The following is a 19,132-nucleotide window of genomic DNA, read 5'->3' on the forward strand; positions in this document are numbered from 1 at the left end:
GAGTAAAGAACTTGTAAAAAAATCTCAAGATTTGGCTATTGAAGGGTTCTTGCGGGATGCTTTGCGAGGCCTGCTAGTGTCTTGGGACAAAGTCACTTTGAGGCGATAGATACGGCAGATTATCTGTGTCGACAAGGAAGTCCTTTCTCCGTCATGAACCTAGTTCTCATTTGTGGTGATCTGCTGTACTGGATCAAATCACCATTGCCCTCACAGCGAGGCGGCTGTCACTTTCTGAGTAGTTCCGCCCACCCCGAGTAGCTATATATATTTATATATATTTCTTAGACACTAGATTACAGTAGAAATAAGGAACCAGCATTCAATATAATAATCTTATATACCATAGCTACAAGTCCACACTGCACCAGTATATTACCAGTGCCCAACCAGCAAGATATGGTGACTAGCTACTTCACTTCCCGAGTATTCCCTCCTGTCTTGACATTCGCCGAGCTGCGCGCTCAGCACGAATCTCATTTTGTTCGTCAATACTCCAGAATTTAGACTGCTGCTTCCGACTTCTTGCGGTTCTTTTCTCTTTTTTCTTCGCTGCTTTGACTTCGGGGTCTACTCGATATGGGATTGGCTCAGTAGAAATCATCCTTAGGATGCTAATCATGGCATGACCATGATTAACGCAGCCTTTGGCTGCTAGAAGGAGTGAAGCTCTCAGTGTGAAGTTCGCGTCATTCCCACCGCTATGCAAATTATTGAAAGGGCAGTTGAGAGAAGTCAATACTTCCCGTAAAGAATAACCTGCACCCCCGAAAACTTCATCAGTGATACTAGCAGTATCAATAATATCAGCGTTCAGTGATGATAAATCAAACCCCAATCGAGTTAATACCCTCAGTTCAACTTTGACATTGTGGCCAACGAGAATAATAGGCCGATCTCTCGGAATGATTGATTGGATATTCTTTAGTATTTTGGTTGGTTTGATTATTATTGACTCTCCGAAAAGAAACTTCCTCGAGGCCTTAGAGATATACGACGGTGATCCTGTCACCAGGTTATATGTCGATATGATATTCTTTTTCAGCTGTGGCGCCAAAAGGTCCTTGATATTCAGAATTGCGATGCCCACTTGACTATCATCACTTTGAGAAAATCCATCCATTAGGTTTTCTATCTTTTCAAAGTCGATTGATAATAGAACGGTATCGGTCTCAGAGCCTTTGCTGTATCCGGAACAGGTACTGTCAAGTCCGAGCGCTCCGAGTAAGATCTGGAGTCCGCGGTTGGAGACTGTCAGTCGTACGTGAGACCGGGTGTCCTGAGCCATGATGGAATGCGCTGGATTGTTGGCGGGATTATAGGCTTAAGTCGACGGATATTGCAATGCGTTTGACTTTCTGGGCCGACCGCACAATACACTGCAACAGGCACTTACTTATACACCTTTGAGTCAGCCATCAGGGTATCTAGCTTTTCAGCTAAAAGCAAGACATTGGATAACAGTAAGGGCAATGAGTACATTGCCTATATGTGTTTATTGGTGTTCTTTACCTTTGTGTGCTGGTGCTGAAACCTCTTTTAACATCTTAACCTTATCACAGCTCTTCAATGAGGAATTACTAGCAAAAAGTCATCGGTATGTGTGAGTTACGTCACAAAATTTGTAAACATAGTTCATCGGGAATTCTAGAGGTGGTTTAGTAACCTTATCTACTGGGTTATGAGGTCTGTTGGGCTTCTTGGAGACGGTGTATGATAGAGATGCTTGAGACTCCGCTCAAATTGGAGTAGCAGTGAGTTATCAGTACTCAAAAGGTAATTGCACTGTATTTCATAAAGCTATATAGGAGAAGAGAATAGTAAACTATATCAAAATAAACAAGTTCTAACAAGATTCTGACGAAGTCATGATGGAGGCGCATCTTTGCATGATTGCAAGGGTCGCTCTTCCAAGGCCCCACGTGAAGAGCAGGCGGTGAGTAATTCTGCCGCCTCATCTACAAGGGACACATCACTGCCTACGAGCATCAACGCACAGTAAGGAGAGATACATCATCGAACAACAAAAGAATTCGGGCTCTTCAGCTGCATGGACCTACAGAGAACTCACATGCTCTGTTCTGAGCTGAGAACTCGCGTGGATTGCCCAAGATGACGACGCAACTCCTTGCCACGGAGCTGGCCAATCTTATCCAGGAGAGCAAGAGGAAACATAATGATTTGCGACAAGTGAGCCGCTTTATTCATCACCGTGAAGAGTATTAGCTTATAGTGTATACAGGCCGCAGAGAAATCGCTAGAAGAGCTGAAGAACTTGAGAAATCCTTCCGAACAGACAGCGCCTGAAGGTCCGCAAGCTACCCCCTGTTAGTGGAAGCTATATCTGACTCGAGACAGAGCTATCTCAGAAGCCTAACTTTGTCAACCCATTCATTATCGCATGTGGTACCAAAAATGCCAAGTTTACCGCCATCGCTATTGTCTGTCTTCAGCGTCTTATCGTTGCGCAAGCTCTTCCGCGGTCAAAGCTGAACCAAGTGCTCGAGGCCTTGATGCAAGCCACCTCAGCTGGTCTGGATGTGCAGCTCAAGATCTTGCAAGCGCTACCTTCACTTGTTCAAAATTATGCATCAGATCTCAAAGGAAACTTGTTGGTGACGACACTGAATATTTGCTTTACTCTCCAAAGTAGCAAAAATGCCATTGTGAACCATACCTCGGCAGCGACGCTACAGCAACTGGTCGTGTCTGTGTTTGACAAAGTTGTCGCTGAAGACAAGAAAGCAGGCGATACGCCTGCGGCAAATGATGCTGAGTATTCAGAAAACCATCCTGCCGCTACCGATGCCTACCGTATTTTCAACGATCTGTGTCTTATGACCGAAAACCAGAGACCAGAATTCATCCGCGTTTCGGGGCTTCCACAGACTTTCGGCCTGGAACTTATTGAATCCGTCATCACAAATCATGCAACCGTCTTCAGTAACCACCCCGAGCAGGCTCAGATTCTACGAAGCAGAGTAATGCCACTCCTCATTGGGGCCTTGAAGGGAAAACCGAACTTCGCGACCACAGTACGTCTGGTGCGCATTCTGTACACTATGCTGCGTAGGCACATCGGCATATTGCCATCAGAATGCGGTGAGGCGTTGACTGTTCTGACACAGATTCTCGATCAAGATGAAACCGTCTGGAAGAGAGCGCTGTGCATGGAGGTTTTTCGTGGAATATTTGCGGATCATGCCCTGCTCAGACGAATCTACGCCATGTTCGATGCTAAAGAAGGAGAGAAAGATGTCCTCAAGCCCTTGATCGCTACCTTCGTGCGCTTAAGCACAGAAAAGCCGGCTGTAATTGGACTGGGCCATTCATCGTCACTCCCTACAACTAGCTCAAGCACAAATGGCTCTTCTGAGCAAGCCATTGCTGAAGCGAGTGGTATGACAGGTCTGATGACAGGGCCAGTTGGCGCAGAGACAACAACAACCGGTATCAGCACCCAATTCAGCTCAGTCCGGGTTCCTTGTATTGATCAGCTCGATAAGACGGAGGCACCTACTATACCAGAGTCTTATCTCTACAGTTTGGTATTGGCTTGTATATCGTCTGTATCTGACGGTCTAGCCAAGTTCATACTGCCTCTTACAGTCCCCAATGAGACAAGAAATCGAAAACGAACTTCTCGACAAGAATTTGGTCGGGATTCACCAGCACCGCCGTCTGAGCAAGAGAGTACCCCGCCCAGAGGGAAGATGGAAAGGTCGGCATCCTTTAAGAAGAACCCAGTTCCACTGAACCCCCTTTCCTTAGAGGACCATCCTCTCCATTCCGAAGTCAAAATCTGTGCTACGATCGTTGAGGAGTGCTGGCCTGCCATTCTTGCGACCTGTTCTACCTTCTTATATGCTGCACTCGATTCCGAATATTATCATGGACTAGTCCGTGCCTTCCAACGATTTGCTCACGTGGCTGGGCTGTTACAATTATCGACTCCTCGGGATGCTTTCCTTACAACTTTGGGCAAAGCTGCTGTCCCACCTAATGTTCTCACAGCTTGTGTCAATGTTGGCCAACCTCGACCACAAACACCAAGCACACCAACCGATGGCAGTCTCTTTAGCAACGCCCGGGGCCTCCTGAGCGTTGATAGCCTGACGCCGACCACCCCTACGGCTGACAAAGGACGACAGGCCTCATTTGATGCTTCTGTCGCTTCTTTAAATACTCGAAACCTGCTATGCCTCCGGGCACTTCTGAACTTGGGCATAGCGCTTGGTCCAACTTTGGCAGGAGCTTGGAGTATTATTCTGGAGACACTTCAACAGGCTGACTTTGTCCTTTTCGTAAGCGGAAAGTCTCCTGGCAGGACACCAACCATGAACCGAGGACCCGATGCAGGCGGTGATAGCGAAGCTGCAACATTGATGGCCAACTTCGGCTCCGAGGTCCGTGCGGTGGAAACAGCGGCATCCAGACTCATTGAGAGCACGGTTGACTTTCCCAACGAGTCATTCTTGAAAGTGGTAGCGGCTGTCTGTAGTTTGCTGACACAGAAGCCAATTGAACAGCCTGAGACTACCACTCAGCCGCAGATACCGTCTGATGGTCAACAGCTCAAGGCTCCCGTCGTACAGGGCCGTAGGTTTTCTGGCCAGCAAATGAGTTCTGGGTCAACCCAAGAAGATCAATTCGCACTCGCTAAGCTTGGCGAGCTTGCTACGATCAACATAGAGAGATTATTGGAGTACAGTCCAGAAGAATCTGGTTGGGACGTATTGACTAATGAGCTGATTGACACTCTCACCTCTTCTTCCATTAACTCATCTGTCAGAACCAGGGCAGCAGACATTCTTGTGAAACTTGTCCTGGAAGCTGCCAATGTAACATCTTCCCTGCCCGAGGAGGCTCGTGGTGAGATACAACTACGGTTCTTCGACGCCCTTCGTAGGTCACTGGCGCCTCTCCTTGAAGGTGACCGAGAAGTGTCTCTTGCGAGTCACTCAACAGACATCGATATTCACAAAATCATCCTCGATGGTCTTCAAAGCATCATTGAGGGCAACGGAGAAACATTGGTCAAGGGCTGGGACATAGCCTTTGAGATTATTGGCACCATCTTTATCACCAGGGAATTCGATCCAGCTTACCGCCGTGGCTCAGTGGCCAACCCCATTCTTCTTGACACTCGATCATCAAGACTTATTAGGTCTTCTTTCAACTCTCTCCAACTCATTTGCTCAGACTTTCTAGCGTCGCTACCAAACTCATGCTTCTTGATACTAGTGGATAATCTGTACAAGTTCTGCTCACAAGATGATGATCTCAATATTGCTTTGACTGTAAGTTGCTAATAACTTTACGAGGATAATAATACTAATTCTCCTTAGACGGTGACGTTTTTCTGGGTGCTATCAGACTTTCTCTCGGCGAAGAATGAGTCTCTCGCCATCACTGCAGACATGATGCAAAACACCGAGCTTCCTGATCTGGAAAAGATGGCAGCTGATCATGGTCACAAGAGCTCTGATGCAGCATTGTGGATGTTGCTTCTGCTGCGACTGACCAATGTCACCACTGATGACAGGCTTGAGCTTCGCAATAGTGCAATCCAGACTTTGCTCAGGATCTTTGATGCCTACGGTGATCGACTCAGCCCTGAGTCTTGGTCGATATGTGTCAAGTCCGTAGTCTTTAAGCTCTTGTCATCGATTGAGCAGGAAATCAAAGTTCTACAGTCGGATGAGGAAGAGGATGCTGCAGACAGTGACCGGGCTGAGTGGACTGAGACTGCCGTCGTTGTTCTCAGTGGTATCTCCAGCCTCCTCGCTAATTACCTTGATATCCTTACCGGCCACCCCTCATTCGATCACCTATGGCAAGAGTTACTTTCTCATCTTACTACCCTACTCGACTTTCAAGTCCTTGATATCAACACCGCAACCTTCAAAGCGCTTGCTCATATTTTGTCTCAGACGAATACTGAGGGCAAATCTGTCTTTAGCAAGACAGCGATTGATATTGCATGGGACTTATGGGCAAGAGGAGTTCCGACCTCCAAGCCTGTTGATGAAAAGGTTGAAGACAACCAGAATTGTCTCATTGCATATGTATCTGCCCTGACAGAGATCTATCGACTTGTACAGGAAGATCTTGAAGTAAAACGAGTTGGTAGAATTCTGGCACTTCTCCGAGAAACTTTGGACGAAGCCTCAGTTGGCAGTTACGTCCAAGATATCGAATATGTGACGCCTTTGCAGGCACATATTCTTGAAGCCGTTCAAATGATTCGAACGGATGTTGAAGGAGCGCCATCGGCCATGATTACTCAAGTTGCGGATTTTCTGGTCTTGCCTTTTGTGCAGGCCAACTTCTCAAAGTCAGGACCTAAACGTACTTACATTGCGCTTTCAAAAGCGAGCATGAAGACACTCGAGAAGCTTATTCTTGAGCACTCGAAGGACTCAGACATCTACCGCAGCAACTCCTTCTCCGAGGCTTTGAAGGCTTTGTGCAAACCCATTGAGTTGAAATACGGCTTCCCTACGATAACGAAATCCACGCAACCATGGAGGCTAGCTACATCTACAGCGCTTACCATCCTAGAGGCGACTCTGTCGCAAATCACGAGCCTCGAGCTACTAAGCGGTGTTGCCCAGGATATCTGGACTACGATCGTCGCCATTGCTGATGGGGTCATGAGCGCGGATTGCAGTGTTGCTCCTCCCGGTACCGACTTCGCAGGCGACGAAGAGTTCGACATTGCATCTTTCCACAAGCTGCGAGAACTTATTATTCCCGCACTTGGAGCCGCAGCTGTTTCTGAAAAGGCTCGCAAGGCTTATGCTGAAAGCCTTTTCAAGACTTCAGTAATTCATGCTCCATCGCCAGACGAAGAGTCGATCATCAATGGCACGCATGAGAAAGGCTTATCGGCCCTCTATGCTACCCGCGCAGGACGAACAGTAGCAGTATTGCCTACCAAGCGCGTGAAGATGGCTTATGTTGCTTGTGAGGTGCTGTTTGGGCTCGTTGCTACTAAGGATGAGCCAACAATTGTCATCCAACCCCCAACGCCCAAATCACCGGATCCAAGGCAGAGCCATTTTGCCGAGTCACCTGTCACTCTCCACACCCGAATTGCCAGCACAGCGGCACCATTCCTTATAATTCGGTGCGCGTTGACACTGAGGGCTTACATCGCTGATCAGCCTCTGCGAGGCAAGATGCCCCAACCCCTGAGCCAGCGACGGGAATTATTGTGGATTCTACAGGAGCTGGTCGAGCTGAAGAGCGATAAGAGCGCCATTCCGGAATTGGATAATGTTGAGAGTGATGAGAGGAAGCATTTGCTGAGATTATATCCTCTTATTGTACGAGCATCTGGGGTAGTTGGTGACGAGAAGGTTGGTAGCCTTTTGAGAGAGGCCTTGGAGGTTGTAGGAAATGAACTGGGTTTTTAGCGATAGACTCTTGTTCAGACACGAAGATTATGTATTTAATTGCTTAGACAGCGCTATCTGAGGAGTTTGTGAGTTCATAGACAGCCAAATCAATAGCAAATAGAGTTCCTAGCCAATCCCGTCTTATGGAGGGGCACTCCTAGAGGCACCCCACCAACCCACCATCTTCAACGCGGGGCACGAAATTCAGATTCAAAAAAAAATCAATCTCGACAGCAAGACCAAGACACATCAACACAATGGGAAAGTCCTCGAAAGATAAACGCGACGCCTACTACCGACTTGCCAAAGAGCAAGGATGGCGCGCTCGAAGCGCCTTTAAACTTCTGCAATTGGACGAGGGTAGGCCATTGTTAAGATCAAGGAATGCTCTCTGGCTAACATCCTCCTTCAGAATTCGACCTGTTCGCCGATGTCACTCGAGTCGTCGATCTCTGCGCCGCACCAGGAAGTTGGTCGCAAGTACTATCCCGCGTACTGATCAAGGGCGAAAAGTTTGGAAGGGCTGCTTGGCAGGATAAGGAAGCCAAGTTTCGACAGCAGATGCTAGGAATTCTACCCAAGGACAGCGACAGCGAGCAAACAACGGAAACTGAGAACATTCAGGAGGAAAAACAGGAGGCTACAAAGCCTAGAGAAGATGTCAAGATTGTGTCGATCGATTTGCAACCTATCTCACCACTTGCGGGTATTACAACACTCCGGGCCGATATTACACATCCTGCAACAGTCCCTCTCCTACTTTCAGCCCTCGATCCTTCTTATGACCCCAAGAGTGCTGGCACCCAGGCCTCGCACCCGGTTGATCTCGTTCTGAGCGATGGAGCCCCTGACGTGACAGGTCTCCATGACCTCGATATCTACGTCCAATCTCAACTGCTCTTCGCCGCCCTGAACCTCGCACTCTGTGTCCTCAAGCCCGGCGGCAAGTTCGTTGCCAAGATCTTCCGCGGAAGAAACGTCGATGTTCTCTACGCCCAACTCAAGATCTTCTTCGAGAAGGTCATCGTCGCCAAGCCCCGTAGCAGTCGTGCAAGCAGTGTGGAAGCTTTCATCGTATGCATCAACTTCCAACCTCCCGCTGGTTTCCGCGCTAGCCTCGAAGAGCCTCTTGGCGTTGGTACACGATTGGATGAGATGCTCAAGAAGAAGGGTGATGTCGACATGCAGGATTCGATGATAAAGGATGAAGGTGTCGTGGAAATGGAGGTTTACGACGAGACAACTGAGGACACGGAGAGAAGCACTCGATGGGTTGCACCGTTCATTGCCTGTGGAGATCTATCCGCCTTTGACTCCGATGCTTCGTATCAGCTCCCTGAGGACTACGTCTCTCTAGATCCCGTCCAGCCCCCCATTGCTCCCCCGTACAAACGCGCCATTGAGACGCGAGCCGCCATGTCCGGATCACAGCGCTAAAACAGATTTTCCAAATTCCCACACACAAAATGAATAACCCAGCAAGAGAGTTCTGAGTAAATGCATCGCTAGATAACAAAAACACAAAAGCAAAAGCATATCAATGCTTGGGTGTGGGCTTCTCGGCTGGACCGGCCATCTCTAGCATTACTAGCCCGGCTGATGGTCCCTGGTCGAATTCTTGAGCACCAAGTTCCCTTTGATACAGGCGAGCTGCGGCTTGGTCGTGCGTCATCAGGAGGAGGCCACGCATGTGCTTCCATTCGTCGACTATCTCTTTGAGAGCCTTCATCAGCCATGATGCTAAGCCTCGCCGCTGGAATTCCTCGAGGACAAATACGTCTGTGAGGTAGGCCAGCGTCACATAGTCGGTCACTACACGAGCGAAGCCGACCATCTTATGCGGAGAGCCATCTTTCGGTTGAGCGATGCCATTCCCTTTGCCACTGTTAGCAAAGGGAGAACTAGAGATTGGTTGCAATTCGGTTGACTTACTCTTCATCTCTTCGGCGGTCTGGGGAGTATAGTAGACCGCTAGAGTCAAGCAATTATCCAGCACTCTTTGGAGTTGTCCTTGGGGTAAGGGGCTGCTCCACCAATTGTCATCGAGAGACTTGTTGAAAGTTTGGGGACACAGATAGGACTTGTCGTTTGTGAGGAAGAAGTTATCACGGTACCAGAACCGGGGAGCACCTTCAGCCTGATTCAGAGAGTCGTGGGAGCCCATATTGATGAATATACGAGTTAACGATACTGTCTGAAAGTTTCGAAAGTTTGGTGTTTGGTGAGGTTCCCGAGGGCTTGGGTTGAATCGGTAGGATACAGAAGATGGCCGCACAGCTTGAATCGAGAGTAAACAGGACTTCCGTGCTACTCAATGGGCAAGGATCGTGACAATGATGTAGTCGTCAGCACAAAGGGTGTACGGCTAGCGGCGGCTTCCTTGGCGGGGAAATCAGGGCGTGTGATCGTGAGTTTAGTCAACGATGTTTGACTCGTAGAGAAACGGTTGGTTCAACAAAAGGTCATGTGGTGACGGGTAGATAAGATTCGAGGCTTGTGGAGGGACGACAAAGAATCCGGGGTAGAACAAACACAGTCAGGTTCTTGCTGATCAAGTTTTCGATGCTTGTAAATGAACAGCTAGCTCTACGAACTACTATGAAATCATGGCTCTGTGTCATGATTTGCTGACATCTTATATGCATCTCACAAAGCAAGGCACAGATCGAACGTATCTGTATCTACATTGTTCACGTAAGGCTAAGACGCCCATTGAATACTAAATCTTGTCATTTACACCGCGCATTGGTTGGTGGACCTATCAGCTTCAACGCCCTATTGCTCGTCGTGGTGGAACCCCGGGATCTACGGCGGAGGCGGGGGGAGGGTGACTACGCCCGTCACGGGAGGTCGGCGGAATTTGAGGGCAGGCGGAATAGGTTATAGATGGGTAAAGGCGGCCGAGGGAGGATGGGATGTATAAATAGGCAAGCATATCCGAGATGTACTATATTTTACAAGACCAAGTTTTGTGTATATATCTAGAGCATTCCGGCGTACATGGCAGCGCCGGCGAGAGCGAGGAAGGCTCCGGCTGTGGGCATGACGGCACCGGCGGTGGAAACGGTAGAGGCCGGGGTAGCAGCGGCGTCGGTCTCGGAGCTGGAGTCGGAGTGCGCAGCGGAGTGAGAATCGGATCCGGAGGCAGAAGCGGAACCGGCCTCGGCTCCGGAAGAAGCGGAGGGGGTTGCGTGAGTAGCAAGAGTGGTGATGGTCTTTGTGTCCTTGGCCTTATCGGTCGAAGTCTTCTCATCATCCTTGCTCTTAGACTCAGACTCGGTCTCGGTCTCAGCCTCGGTGGCTGAAGCACTCTCCTCAGTCTCGGCAGTAGGCGCAGCAGTAATCGTAGCAGACTCGCTCATATCCTCCTCGGTGCTCGTGGGGGAATCACCAGTCTCTTCAGGAACGGCACCGCCGAGAGTCTTGGGGTTGATGAAGAGAGGAGAGTAGGTAGCAGTACCGACGTAGCCAGGGCATCCGGGAACAGTGGTCTTGGGGGGAGCTCGGCCGCCGCCACAGTCGAGAAAGTCGCACAGCTCGCCCGTGTCAGGGACGTACCAAATTCGAGACGCGTACATTCCATTGGCGTTGCTGAGAACCGTGTCGTAGCTGGTGCATCCTGCAAGGTCGGTCTTAGCCAGGGCTGGGACAGCGGTGATAAGAGCCACGGCGATAAACTTGGCGGCCATGATTAACGAGTGTATAGAATTGAATTATCAGGTAGCTGAGTCTTAACGAGTGACTGTGATTAACGAATGAATACTCTACTCTCCCTCTCTTCTCTTTCTTTTCTGTTCAAAGGGGTGAGACAACCCTTTTAAAGCACCCGGGCACCTCAGGCTCTGGCCCTACAAGGCTAGTGACCTATTCCCGGCGTTAATCACCAGCTCGGCCCCATCGCCAAGCGAAACAGCGGCCGACTCGGCCCTGAGATGCCGGGAATTAGGGATCAACAGCGAATTGTAGGCCTGGTTTTACTGGAATCGCGCTATAGTGTCTGGTTTTTAGAGTGGGTGGGCTCATTTCCATCCGTGATCCCATGTTCGGGTGTTTCTGCTTTGGGCTGAGGGTTTCTCGCTTCGACTGTTTAGCAGACCATGCTTAAATGTGATAAAAGGGAAGCGAATGGCCCCTTGTTGGTCGCTTATACGCTCTCAGCAGTTCTATTAGTTAGCACGTAATTTCTGGCTGCTTCAGTTGAGATAACTTTAGAATAGACTGAAACTGAAACCACTAACAACATCGACCCGTTTGCCTAATCTGTGGCACGCCTCACTCCTCTGTCATGCTATTCAGTACCAAGAATTGTTTGCTCATTGTCAATTATAGCATAGAAAAGGTCGGTATACGACACCGAGGTCTTTATTGGTCTATGGATTTGAAGTTATTCTCATCTGGATAAAACTTGGAGTGGCTCTGCCTTTTCATATCACTATTCTATTAATGGCCTAACTTACGATAGCAGAGGGTCGGTTGGCATTTATCAAACTCTATGCCTCTCAGTCCGAGACTCTGACGCCTGAATCCTCCAACTTGCCACACAACTTCTCAATTGCCAAGTCACAATCTTGAACCACTCTCCTAACCTCATCAACCCTCCAAGCACGCTTGAGAACTTTGCAGTAGAAATCCAACGAGCTTACAGTCCAGTCAGACCATTTTCCGAATATCTCCATACACGTCACCACAGATCTCAGTGCCGATTCGATGGCACCCTCTGCCCCATTTTCCACTTCGTCAATCCTTGAAAACAGCATATACAACGATGGCATCATCCTCTCGCTCTTGTACTCAACATCTTTGATCTCTTCTGCCGTTCTAGGTGCTTCCCTGTAGTTTCCCGATTCCAGATATGCATCTGCCAGTTGCACCTTGAGGTTGATGTGATCCTTACATCGGTGTTGGCTTTTTAGCTAGCAGCCAACACAAGTCCACGACCCAAAGTAGCGACCTCTTCAGGACTCATGAGCTTGTAGCGGAGAAGTCGCCAGATAGTGTCAGACATCATGTCTTGTATGATTGGATAAACCTTACCGAGAGCTTCGTAGATCATGTTGATGTATGCAAGAATGGTTGACTTGGCGTGAGCCACGATACCCGCCGGCCCTGTTGCAGCATGACTTGGAGTAGCAGACGAAGTGAGTGTGAAGATCCGGCCCATGTGAGATTCTCTGAGACATTGTATATAGGGTTTAACAGCCATTGAGCCACGCCTGGTCGACTTGTAGCGAAGAAGATTACCGATCTGTTTATGAAAGTGAATATCAATGGATCTTGGCGCAGGAGTCGGTTGTAAGACTGCTTGATGAAGTGCTGTGGGAATCTAGTTGCTTCGCCCTCCTTTTTTCCCCTTAAAGCCAGGGACGCTGATATGACGGAGCTACACCAAGCGGGGACATTATCCTCGTTCTTGAAGCCGCTCTTAGCGACTCTTGGCCATTTATTGTCCTCTTACGATCCTTTAACGTAAGTGTTGAGGGTATGAAGCAATATTTATGGATAAGGAGATCGACCGGTGGTGTAAGTGACAACTGTGTGACAGCATTGTTGAGTGGTTGCAAGAGTTTTCAGAAGCTCTTGAAGTTTCTCCTCTGGCTGTCTACGATTCTTTGAGCTTGTCAAGATTCATCAAGTTGTTATCAGGATTGAGTATACCTGCTACACTGCGATTCTTGTTATGTTCTTCTTGAGGTTCCATTCAGTAAATCGTAGCTTATACTCGGTTTCTTCCTCTAAGTGGAAACACCTGGATGTATATCCATATAACCTTCTGCCAGCGTAACCTCCAGCCCGTAGCCCCGAATGTCCTTCAGTAACCACTCAATTGGAGTAGCATAGGTAATCTCAAAGGCATCTTCATTCTGGGCTTCCATTCCCGACGTTAGCATGCCAGCAACCTGACCATACATGTCTAGGATGCACGCTCCAGAGTCTCCTTTTGAAGAGAAGGCTTCCCGGCATAACCCTTTCTTCTTCTTTTGTCCAATGATACACAATTCATCAGACATAACCGTCTCTCCTGCTAACTTCTTCCGAAGAACTGACTTGGCCTCATTTGCGACACCAAAGGTAAGACCTGTAGTTCGACCAAACTTTGCTACTACCATAGGGGGCTCATTTTTCAAATTCCGAGCTGCTTCAAACGGCTGTCTTATCTCACGTTCTTGCACAGGTCTAGTAAGCTCATAGGTGTTCGTGGGATAATCGACGAACAGACCCTCAACGTGTATTTGGTGATCAGCGCTGAGTTCATGAAAGAGGGCCTGGAAAAGCTGTCCGTTGGCGCGAGGGCCTGCCACGACCCTGTTCTTGATCTCGCTAAACACCGTTTCGTGCCTGTCTGGGTGTAATTCAACTAACGCCCAATCCCTGATCCAAGTGACGTTTGGCGTAGAAGTACTGAGACTATACTCAGGGGAGAACAAGACGTGACCAATAATACGCGATTCCAAGTCGTTAATTTGATCGTAGTTTGCCTTTAAGCCTCGTAGGATTCTCAACTCCTCCATCTTAGCTGGGGTAAGCGTATCGAAGCGCTCTTCGAGCATTTTGATAAAAGATGCCAGAAATTCAACTGTCGCCTTGTATGTTATTTGTCCTGGCTGAATCACCATGTTTGGAGCATTGACTGAATGGCGATAATCGACATCCGAGAAGGTATCGAGTAACGTATGACGGCAGGCAACAGCAAGCAGTTTGTTCGTGTCTTTAAGGCGCACGTAGAATCCCTTTGTGCCTTCGCATGTAGGAGAGGCTTCACTTGCAATAGAAGCGCCAAGAAACTCAGAAAGCTGTGCCGCCTCTTGGATATACTCTGTGATGGGCTGGGATGTTAGCCGAGGAGAGTTGCACTTCGAAACCCAAGCTTCCATCATTTCAACTTCAACATCATTGATTCCGTGTTCCCTCAGGACTTGTCGACATTGCAGTGTGGCCGTGTAACCAGACTGCCAAGAAGTAGACTCAGGCTGGACGGAGATAAGGAGCTTGGGGAACATGTCATCTGGCTCATTCAAAGTGTTAAGACGTCTGGCGTATCCCAGTCGAAGGATGTTGATTGCCGTCCAGTTGAGGTCTCCCAGTGTAGCGATAATGCCCGTCTGTAGGTCGCTGTTTGCTTTGTTCCAGAGAGGAACAATTGCGTGGTTCCTAATGGGATCGATCGTCTTCTGCACCGTCCAGCCATCATAACGAGCGCTCCAAGGCTTATCTTCTATATCAGATCTGGCCACAAGTCTTGGGTGACTGCAAAGTCCGTAGTAGTATCCTCCTGCTTCTTCTTTAGTGATGAGAGACTCGGCCATCTTTACAGGTTCGCCGGGCTCGGACCTCTGCTGGGTCCGGCGCGCTCTCGACGTCCCTTGAGAATTCACGGGAAGGAATAATTCTCACGCCAGGTCGTACTCTTAACCGCAGCAGATTTCCAAGGTGAACAGCCTCTAGTTGATAGAACAATGTAGATAAGGGAAGTCGGGCAGCGCAAAGACAAGTGGTGGGAAAGAACCTGAAGAATGCGACATGATGGCTGAACTAGAGTATTTATAGATAAACTGTATGACAGTAGCAAAAGGATTAAAGTTATGTGCAGAAAGCTTGTTGGCGAGAATGTGATGATGTAAAGCTTGAGTTATGGAGATAAATTTGAAACTCATATGCTGGTTATTCTATTAGCGTTCTTGGCAGCAATCAGCTATGTAGATAATAAAGATCAAAGTTTCTAGGTTCACACTTTTATTATGCAAGTTACACCTATTATCTATGTTACCATTAATGGCTTTCTCCTGCCCTCGGCGGTGATTCATAAAGGAGAGCCTTGCGCCGTCAAGCTTATCAAGATCCATTAAGTTGTTATCAGGACTAAGTACACATGCTGCACCGCTACAGCTGTACAAATTGTCTCTGTATTCACTTTGACCAATAACTTCTAATGCATTTGTGACTGGCTTCGATGTCTGCATGAAGCTATTCACTAGAGGATTGGCTCGTAGAGTGCGTGCCCCTGAATGGCGTAAAAGGCAACGAGGCAACGAGGCTCGGGCAGACGGCTTCACGTTACCACACTTTTTCTTAGCAAGCCTCTAGAAGCAAGAAAACATCAGACTTTGATATAGGATGTCAAAATAAACTCAGTAAATGGTATGCTAAACTTACTAAAGATATCTTAAATTTATACTAATTTACCTAAGACTTTGTATCCCTAAGGATCGAGGTCCTGGGTTTCTTTCCTCCTTTATATAAGGCAACTAAAGCTGCAGATGATGAATCTTGGATGTAAAATTTACGAAAATAGTCATGGCGGTGGTATCATCTACGACACAGGGGCAAGTCCAGGCTATTCTCCCTTGGCTCTTACAAACTTAGACTAACTTCGTGCCTCAAAAAGTGGTCTGTGGCTTACACATATGATCCCTAAACATTGACCCAAACTCCAAGGGCCAAGGTGACTATCTTCTACTTGACTTATGCGCGTCGATCCCATGCTCTGAGTGCATCCTTAGTCAAGTTTGTACCGACGGATCCATCTTCAAACGCCACAAAATACGACCGATCATTCTCAAGGTTCAAGCCTAGGGTCCGGATACTAGGTATGGTCGTGATAGACTGATCTAGATTCCCGTAGTTACCACGGAGGTTCCATTTTCTGTATCCAGATTCCTTCTGGGCCATGTATCAGCCTTGGATTTCCAACCACACATACATGACACCATCGTCATCTGGGTCTGCGTTCTCGAAAAACTGATAGGTCGCTTCTGGTGCGCATAAATTAGTACCCGTCACTCCCGAGTGACATAAACTCGAGGGTGTCGCCGTCAAGAGAGTAGAGGGCTCGATCGAGGCCACTGTAACTGGACAGAGACCAAGCTTTGAAGTATGAGTAAGCCGGTGATGAATTCAGTAACAGAGATATCTTACAACATGTGAACTGTTCGGTTCTCTCGTTGTAGTACTTGGCGAGCAGAAAATATTTTGATCAATAGGCAATTTCATACCTTAGACTACGTCCACATGGATCGCAAAGAAAGTAGTTGTTACCAATCAAACTGGCATTGGACTCGGGCATGTTTGTTTCTGATAGTCATGATGAAATAAGGGGTGGAAGTTATAAATTACAAATATATTGATAATTTGCTCGAGTGAGAGATTTGGACGAATATTTATAATTGATGGGCCATGTTGGATGTGATGTCTCCTTACCAGTTTCTCGAGGCGCCATTGCCTCCTGACGAACCAGTTTGCAGCCAGGCCATAAGATGGTCACAATAATGCACTGGACATACACATTATAACTTGCTTCGGCATGTATTCTCATGTAAAATACGTCTTGTATGTAGTGGTGGCGTTAAGGAGAGAGCTGAGTAGCCTACCTAGGCGACTTGGACGCATAAGGTGATATCACCCGCATAGGCTCATTTTCTGTCCATGCATGTCTTGATAGTTCTACTACATTTCTATATGGCCCTGGAAGTCTAAACAGAGGGTCAGGCTCTTAATCGAGCCTCAAGTTGGCCCTCGGTCCCTTGCTTGTCCTTGTGCCTCCTCCTTACACAGGCTATGCTAACGACAGTCCCGAAGGGAGATCAAGAGTGAGTTGAAAATGAGTAATAACCATTTTGGGACAGAAATATATATACAATCAAGAATTATCAGAGTCATAGTGCTGTCTAGTGTTCGCCATAAGTCTTGAGTGACTCTCGTATGGACTCGCCTCGGCTGGTCCATATATAAATAGAGGATGAACTGGCAACACTTAGTTAAGCAGTTATTGTCCAAGAATTGAATGGAACGAAACAAAGATATATGTTATTTAGGTATCAACAATACTTGTGCAAGCCTTAGGTACAGGGTCTATTGTAGTCTGTCTTGGTTGAGACATGATGCAACCAGTGAATAGCAACCTAAAGTCAAAGGAGCCAATCAGCACATCTCATGATAGGCAACACAAGCAAGCATTCATATTTCATCGCTATAATATATCTTTCAACAAGGTTGAGCCACAGGCAGAATTCATCTTCGTTGCCTATTCCACGATCCAATCACATCTCCCGGCGAGTGACGCAACCTCACATTGGAGAAGCAACCTACAGATAATCCTTGCAGCCATACTCAACTCCCCTCCAACATTTAAGCTTATCCACAACCACCATATCATGAGACTTCTCAGACCAACACCACGTCTCTCTTCTACATTCTCTTCAATAGCAGCAACTTCTAATTCTCGATTTTTCACAGCAATGGCTCCTCACAACGACGTAGGCGCCTTTCACGAAGCTCTCCGCTCCAGTAAGCGCATCCTCGCGCTCTGCGGAGCTGGTCTCTCAGCCTCATCTGGCCTACCTACTTTTCGAGGCGCTGGCGGTCTTTGGCGGAATCACGATGCTACGTCTTTAGCTACCATGAGCGCTTTCAAGAATGATCCGGGACTTGTGTGGTTGTTTTATAATTATAGACGCCATATGTGCTTGCGCGCGGAACCGAATCCAGCGCATTATGCTCTTGCGGCGTTGGCTGAGAAGAACAAGGACTTTTTGTGTCTGACACAAAATGTCGACAGTATGTCTTTTCCTCTTTTTATTATATCATAGTTACTAATAACCTCAGATCTTTCTCAACAAGCGGGCCATCCACAGGATCAACTCCGTACTCTACATGGCTCCCTCTTCGATATCAAGTGTACCAACTGTGATTGGATCCAACGAGGCAACTATGATGATCCATTCTGTCCCGCCCTCGCACCAGCTTCAGTCGATGTAGAGCCAGGAAAACCATTTCCTCTCCTTGACGCCTCTCAACCTCTGGACCCAATCTCACCAGATGACATTCCGAAGTGCCCTCAGTGCAAGACGGGCTTCCAAAGACCAGGTGTTGTGTGGTTTGGTGAGAATCTGGACGACTTTATGATGATGGGTATCACAAACTGGCTTCTCAAGGACAAGGTGGTCAGTTGAAACCCACGTTGAGCAATATTTAGAAAGGTGACTAAAATTATTATAGGATTTGATGCTCGTCATTGGCACTTCGGCCCAAGTCTACCCTGCTGCAGGCTATATCGATAAAGCCAAACGCAAAGGCGCACGTATTGCGGTTATCAACCCCGAGGCCGAGAATGAGGAAGAAATGTACAAGGTCAAGCCTGGTGATTTTGCGTTTGGCAAGGATGCTGCAGAGTATCTGCCTATACTCTTGGAGCCTGTTATTGGCAAGCTTGAGACGGAAAATAAGTAAATATCCTGGCCAGGGACTTGGTTTTTATACAATACAGGAGAGGAAAAGGCCAGGAGGCTCTGTTGTCTTGACTGGTTCCAGTGTAAAACAGAGGTGGCGAGCAGATGATCCCATGTGGGTGGTAGGGACATAGTACAACATGAAGAATTTATTATGATAGCATTCTAATATTAAGCCAAACCAGGTGTTCTTTATGTATCAAATATGTAACTTTATTCTTGTGGCATTCTATAAGATGCTATAGGTGTTTGAAGATTGTATCATTGACTTCTATTAACAAGATTCACACTTATAGTACACTTAAGCAATATTTAGTCTTTGAGCCATGCTCAAGGCTTCAAGAATGTATCTCTATTTGAGCACGGCCTTTCTGTATCCCTCAATATTAGACTCTTTCTTCCGTTTTCACTCAAGTTAGAACTTTTGACAGACAACCTACCTCTAGTGATACGTGACGCCACTGGACTTACACCAAAACACAACCCCCACTGAAAGGTGACGTACCT

General features: G+C 47.6%; 8 protein-coding genes; 3 read left to right on the forward strand and 5 right to left on the reverse strand.

The window, feature by feature from the left end:
- Positions 1-415: 415 nt before the first annotated feature.
- FFUJ_04107 (uncharacterized protein) lies at positions 416-1,288 on the reverse strand (the record flags this gene model as incomplete). The annotated part of the gene is made up of 1 exon (XM_023572647.1): positions 416-1,288. The coding sequence occupies one exon, from the start codon at positions 1,286-1,288 to the stop codon at positions 416-418; it is 873 nt and encodes a 290-aa protein (XP_023426731.1).
- An 824-nt stretch (positions 1,289-2,112) lies between these two features.
- Positions 2,113-7,421, forward strand: FFUJ_04106 (related to MON2 Peripheral membrane protein with a role in endocytosis and vacuole integrity; the record flags this gene model as incomplete). XM_023572648.1 has 3 exons in its annotated part: positions 2,113-2,190; positions 2,355-5,300; positions 5,349-7,421. The coding sequence occupies 3 exons, from the start codon at positions 2,113-2,115 to the stop codon at positions 7,419-7,421; spliced, it is 5,097 nt and encodes a 1,698-aa protein (XP_023426732.1).
- A 239-nt stretch (positions 7,422-7,660) lies between these two features.
- Positions 7,661-8,840, forward strand: FFUJ_04105 (probable tRNA 2`-O-ribose methyltransferase; the record flags this gene model as incomplete). XM_023572649.1 has 2 exons in its annotated part: positions 7,661-7,763; positions 7,816-8,840. 2 exons carry the CDS (start codon positions 7,661-7,663, stop codon positions 8,838-8,840), a joined length of 1,128 nt encoding a protein of 375 aa, XP_023426733.1.
- Positions 8,841-8,940: 100 nt separating this feature from the next.
- On the reverse strand, positions 8,941-9,567 carry FFUJ_04104 (uncharacterized protein; the record flags this gene model as incomplete). XM_023572650.1 has 2 exons in its annotated part: positions 8,941-9,278; positions 9,336-9,567. 2 exons carry the CDS (start codon positions 9,565-9,567, stop codon positions 8,941-8,943), a joined length of 570 nt encoding a protein of 189 aa, XP_023426734.1.
- Positions 9,568-10,384: 817 nt separating this feature from the next.
- Positions 10,385-11,092, reverse strand: FFUJ_04103 (uncharacterized protein; the record flags this gene model as incomplete). The annotated part of the gene is made up of 1 exon (XM_023572651.1): positions 10,385-11,092. One exon carries the CDS (start codon positions 11,090-11,092, stop codon positions 10,385-10,387), a length of 708 nt encoding a protein of 235 aa, XP_023426735.1.
- An 810-nt stretch (positions 11,093-11,902) lies between these two features.
- Positions 11,903-12,564, reverse strand: FFUJ_04102 (uncharacterized protein; the record flags this gene model as incomplete). XM_023572653.1 has 2 exons in its annotated part: positions 11,903-12,292; positions 12,355-12,564. 2 exons carry the CDS (start codon positions 12,562-12,564, stop codon positions 11,903-11,905), a joined length of 600 nt encoding a protein of 199 aa, XP_023426736.1.
- Positions 12,565-13,135: 571 nt separating this feature from the next.
- FFUJ_04101 (uncharacterized protein) lies at positions 13,136-14,707 on the reverse strand (the record flags this gene model as incomplete). Its single annotated transcript, XM_023572654.1, has 1 exon — positions 13,136-14,707. The coding sequence occupies one exon, from the start codon at positions 14,705-14,707 to the stop codon at positions 13,136-13,138; it is 1,572 nt and encodes a 523-aa protein (XP_023426737.1).
- Positions 14,708-17,635: 2,928 nt separating this feature from the next.
- Positions 17,636-18,626, forward strand: FFUJ_04100 (related to NAD-dependent histone deacetylase; the record flags this gene model as incomplete). XM_023572655.1 has 3 exons in its annotated part: positions 17,636-17,954; positions 18,003-18,340; positions 18,396-18,626. The coding sequence occupies 3 exons, from the start codon at positions 17,636-17,638 to the stop codon at positions 18,624-18,626; spliced, it is 888 nt and encodes a 295-aa protein (XP_023426738.1).
- Positions 18,627-19,132: the final 506 nt, after the last annotated feature.

The sequence above is a fragment of the Fusarium fujikuroi genome, chromosome FFUJ_chr02 (genome assembly GCF_900079805.1).
Source record: "Fusarium fujikuroi IMI 58289 draft genome, chromosome FFUJ_chr02".
Lineage (NCBI taxonomy): Eukaryota > Fungi > Ascomycota > Sordariomycetes > Hypocreales > Nectriaceae > Fusarium > Fusarium fujikuroi.